General features: G+C 29.6%; 1 protein-coding gene across 1 annotated transcript; it reads right to left on the minus strand.

Annotated features, from left to right (window-relative positions):
• Positions 1 to 290: 290 nt before the first annotated feature.
• On the minus strand, positions 291 to 1,448 carry LOC114420463 (F-box/kelch-repeat protein At3g23880-like). Its single transcript, XM_028386354.1, has one exon. The coding sequence runs from the start codon at positions 1,446 to 1,448 to the stop codon at positions 291 to 293; it is 1,158 nt and encodes a 385-aa protein (XP_028242155.1).
• Between the last annotated feature and the right edge of the window lie 4,386 nt (positions 1,449 to 5,834).

Below are 5,834 nucleotides of genomic sequence, written 5' to 3' on the forward strand. Positions count from 1 at the left end.
ATCCAACATGGAGGTCTATCTGTTTTTTTTTATCCAAATAAGGTAAATTGAATCCACCACAAACAAAACTATTTCCATTTAGTTTCATGCATCATTTAATTTTAAAAATATAAAATGAAGTATTATCAGCAGAGATGGGGAGTGTAGAAAATAGGTGAAAGAATGCTTTTTCACATACTTGACATTCAGCATGTAACTTTTCCCATGCATAATGCAAAATGAACAAATTATATAAGAATGCAACAGTGAAAGGGATTGGAGAACAATGCATAACCTGATTTTCTTGTTTGTTATTTCTGGTCATCATCCTCACTCGTTTCTCCAATGACACCAGGGATCAACAGTAGACTCTCTCTATACAAAGCAGACTGTAGATTATGACAGTACGACCATTCGTAATGACCATATAGGAGTTCCTCAAGCCACTCTCCTTCTTTATTAAGTTTTAAAAATTTCCCTCCATTATTTGATCCAAAAATTCCACCATCTTTGGTGATGCATATGGGGGAAAAGTGAATGTATTCATCATAATTCGGAATAACAAAGGACTTAGTCCAAGATGATTGCACTTTGTATTCTTTCATCACCCATATTTCAGTGACTTCACGTTCTTGGACCCAGCAACACACGCCGAGACATCCTCCTATTACTCTTAAACAATCTATTAGATATTTTTCGGAAATTAAACTATCCAACAGTGGAATCTCAAATAAAATCATTTGTATCAGATCAATAGCAATGATCACATGCCTCTTCTTATCCCTAGAGAAAACCAACCAATGAAGAGCCCCGTTCAACAGCGACCCAGCTCTGCATTTATTGCCGCAATCATCATACGAAAGACTAGGGTAGTATTCCTTCCATGAGCAAGTCTTGAAGGAGAAAACATGGAGCCCGACTTCTGGAGGAGTTATAAAAAACGTGGAAACGAGAATAAGCAAATAGTCATCTGTTGATGGGTCATACCCAAAGCCAAAGAGAAACTCATTGGTTATGTTTCTATATGCAACGTCCGTGATTCGTTTATGGAGACCAATTGAGGGGTTCCATAGAATGATTTCTCTGCGGGTGATGTAGTATAAAAGTAAAAACCCTCTGCATGAACCCAGAATCTCGGGTTGAAAGCGAGAATCGTAGTAATGGTTGAAGTTGCTGGGGCCGGGATCGCGTGGAGGTGATGGAGGGGGGAGAAGTAAATTCACTGTGGTGGGGTGCATGTTAAGCGGTGTGTCTGTGTCGATGGATTGAGCGTAGAAATAATAGTCTGATCTGAGAAGAAGTCGATGGGTGGGTGTGGCGGCTAGGTCGTAATGGGAAACAGCGAATTGGGGTTCGGAGATGAGAGAAAACCATGACTTGCACACGCATTTGAAACGCAAGATGGATCTTACAGGCAACCTCAGTAGAATTTCTTCTATCAACTCCAGAGGAAGACTGTGGTTCTTCATGCTCTTACCGCTTCTTCCAAATGCATCTTAGATCTTCTCCAACGTTTTAGGTTACTTTTCCAACTAGGGTTGTTGCTTCATCCCTAGGGTTGCTTCACTTATTCTCCATCGTCCCATTCATTTATTTACATGAATTTAAGAATAAAATAATTAAAACTTAAATTTTAGGTCATTAATAAAAAATAATTTCTATTAATTTTTATAAAATAAAAAAATCTCATATATTACAAAAATATCATATTGAAAAAAAAAAACACTCAAATGTAGTTATCACATAGATAGGACATTATATACATGCATCTTTAGGAAGTACATATATAATAGGAGCTCCTACCGAGAAAAAGTGAATATATATATATATATATATATATATATATATATATCTTATTTTTTTATAGGCTTTTAAGATTAATTAGTTTCTCTATTTTCTTTTTATTATTATTTACAAAAAATAACCGAATTAAAAGTAGTATAGAAAAAATATAACAAAATGTAGAGAAAAAAAAATTGTCTAATTGATTCAAGATATAATTAAACAACTTCATTGTTAATAACGAATAGAATCTAGATAATTATCTTATTTTAAATCATATCATTAATGTAGTTACTAATAGATAAGATAAGTTTATATATATATTCAAGTTTATGTGTTAGTTATTAGTTGAATTCCAACTTAATTTAAGTTATATATAATTTAGGAGATAACTTATAATTTTGTTATTATATATCTTGTACTTTATATATTTGTTGTACAGATACTGAGTTACGGAATAAAATCCTATTTTAACTAATCTATCTTTTCTTTCTATCATATTTAATTGCATTGTTCTTTCTCTCTCATAAATCAAAAAATGCTAGGATGACAATGGATAGGTTATTGGTAGGATAGTACTCGGCATCATATTTGCATTTGAGGAAAAAAAATATTCATATTTATTCTCATATCCATAATTTTAATTCCGATTCACGTACTTATATATTTATATATTCATACTCACACATATTACCCGCTTTTTACTGATTATAAAATTAATAAATTAATCAATAAAAATATTAATTAATAAATTATCACAAAATTAACTCTTAAATCATTTAAACATAACATTAAAAGCATTATAACATATCCTTAAATCATTGAATCATAGATCATAACTAGAAAGCGTAAACATAATCATGACAAAATATTCGTAAATATAAAATTTTAATCATTTAACAAAATCATTAGAAACTTGGACTTAATGTAATGGTATCTTGATAAATCTTAAATATGAGTTATTTTTTATAATAGAAATATATTGAAAATATTTTTAAAAATATTTATTTAGCCGTTATTTTTTACTTAAATGTTAAGAATTGATATTTTTTTTTATTTATGGTTTGTAGATATAAAAAGAGGAATTAAAAGCAAAAAAGATTCAGAAAATATCAAAAAATATAAATAAGGAAGATTTTTGGCATCATGCTCAAATTCAAGCAAAAGAGTGTATTTTATATTTCATATCTATCGATGCAAATATGTATTTTCTTTCCTATTATCCTTTCTTACTTTTAATTTTATGCATTATTCATCCTTGCATTTAATAGAAATACAAGAAGGTCTTCCACGCATTTATTTTAGCAACTAGTTGCTCGACCAAGGTAACTTCTAATCGAATTACAAAGAATGAATATCTTAACAAAATCATTGTTAGACATAAAGTGATTGCATTATGCCCATGCATCAAAGCAAACATTTAGAATTAGAATTTTCATTCTTTGGAAAGACATCTAAGAGATAGGTAGGTAAGATATGAGCAAGTATTCTAATAGATGTGGGTATGAAAAATTTATCTAATTGATAAAAAAAATCTCAAATAATACATCTTAGACAAATAAGACATGTTAGATCCTCACATTCTCATCTCATTGAATTTTCTACTATTTTTTTGTTTTCTATTAATAGTTATTATTTATACCTTTTCTTTTAAATTTATCTTTTATACCTCATTTTATCTTTTCCTCTTATAAATTGAAAATTTTCTAACACAAGTACAAAACAAAGTCCTTTTAGAAATCGACACTCGGACTTGAGACAAATCGGTACACTTGTCAAACCGTTAACAAGGACATGAAAAAAATACATAAAAAGTAATTAATTTATAATTATATACAAGAAAAAATTATATATTGATAATGTGGAATTATTTTACAATTATTTAATGATAAATTATCATATATATATATAATAAGTTTGTTAACTTTTGTAATAGTTTTTTTAAAAATTATAATAACAATAATTTATTATTAAATAATAATATAAAATTATTTTATACCACCATCATTACATCCCTATTAAACTCATTATATATTTGTGAGTAACAAAAATCAAATGATGTAGAGCATGTCCCATCCTAATGAAAATGGTTGAAAGAATTCAAATATTTAATTTTATCATATAGAAACAATTATAATTGAAGGCATAAATTAGAAAGCGTGTAAACATACATAACAGACATGAGCAAAAAATAGTAACATCCAGGGAAAACAACAATCCAATGAATGGTTTATTAAGCATACATAATAATTTATTAAGAACATATATACCACTCAATCATCTACTCTTAGACGATCTCGCGAGTGTAGTTGATAAGTTACTAAGTGTTAAGTATTAAATTATTTAATTATAGAATGACATGAGAGATAAAAGGTTATGTTCGAAAATGTATTTTAATTAATTTATATTTTTTTATTAATTGAAAAGTTTATTTATTTATTTAATAAACAAGTTTTTTTAGTTATTTTTTATTAACGTTTAGCCTTAATGTTTTTTAAAACGTTAATTTCTAACTTTTTATATTTTTTTCACTTTTATCTTTGATATATTTATTATTTTTCTTTGTTATTTTTCAAATAAATTATAATTTTATTATTTTATGTAATTTTACACTTTTCAACTATTTAAATAATTATTTTTAGTCAACATGTCTAAATCCTAAACCTATGAGGATATTCTAAAAGATACGACATTATATACATGTATGTTTAGGAAGTAATAGGAGTTACTATGGAGTAAAAAGTGACAAAAGTTTAAAACCCTCTAAATATGCTCAACTGTGTAAAGAGAAGAGTATATAATATATGGAAATATCTTATCCTTATTTTGATAGGCTTTTATACTACTAAAAAAAAGATTTTGTTACGACGCACCTTTGATGACAATTATAAGAAAACCATCTTAGTAGGTTAGGCGATAGCATTTTTGTAAATGTAACGCTTCTCCAACGAAGACGATTTTAAAAAATTATCTTCAAATGAACTCTCACTACTACAAAAGTAGGCTTCCACATAGCGCTATCTACATCGGTTATTTAAAAACCGATGTAGTACATGACGTGGTGACATTTTTGCAATTAATGCCAACTATATAGAGCCGTTAAGGACGGTTTTTATAAAACCGCCTTTGATGTGTATGTTACAAAAGCGGTTTTATAAAAAACCGTCTTTTTTCATATATAGACAACTACGGTTTTGTTAATCACTTGTCTTTGAAGAACTGTCATTTTTATTTGATTATTTTTATTTGATTATTTTCGCTTTCGAAGGTGCATACCTAGCTGGCTTGTTGAACATGCATGACTACACCAACCCTTAATCTTGTTGCTGAAGATGCGTCTGCATTTTGACCTCATTCCCTCTGCCGTGCCATAACCTCCGTTGTGACCTCGTTCCCTCCGTCGTGACGTCGATAGTGTGCCGCAAGCTTCGTCGTTCGGCACTCCCAAGGTCTCCATAGCTAGCGGATTCCCCTTCACTCTGTTGTGGCCAATATTGTTTCTGGGTAGCTTTGGCCTTCATTTAGTAAGTAGCAATATTTGAAGAGTGCTCCTAAGTTTAATTTCTTGTCTTTTTGTGCTCCCTTATTTCTGTGTATTTCATATTATCAATTTGTGTTTTTTAAACCCTAAATCTACTTAGTAGAAATTCCTTTTTGGTAGAAATCCCTATTTTACCCAGTAATCATGATGCCTAAAGAATGAAAAGGATCCTTATCAACAATTGAGGACATTGGGAGCCCAGAAAAAATGATTGCTTCTCTTGGACCATTTGTCATTGAAAACACTTTTGATCCTGAAGAGCTCCTTGAGACTTCAGTTGAAAAGCTTTGTGATCAGACAGTAAATTTTCTTTTCATAGCCTATGTTGTCTGAACACTTTTCTTTTGGTTTTTCTTATTAGAAAATGAAGAAACTGAATGAAATAATCAAGTAATAAGTTTAATAATTAATATTTTTTTTCAACATTGTCACAAAATCGATGATTTAAGAGTTATTAGATTAACTTGGTGATTGGAAATGGGGGTTCAAGGGGGAAGGGTGGGGGCGAGAGGTCATGAGTTCGAATTCCATC

The sequence above is a fragment of the Glycine soja genome, chromosome 7 (assembly GCF_004193775.1).
Source record: "Glycine soja cultivar W05 chromosome 7, ASM419377v2, whole genome shotgun sequence".
Lineage (NCBI taxonomy): Eukaryota > Viridiplantae > Streptophyta > Magnoliopsida > Fabales > Fabaceae > Glycine > Glycine soja.

Excerpts from the sequence above, each read along its gene's own strand:
- LOC114420463 (XM_028386354.1), bottom strand. The coding sequence starts at position 1,448 with ATGAAGAACCACAGTCTTCCTCTGGAGTTGATAGAAGAAATTCTACTG.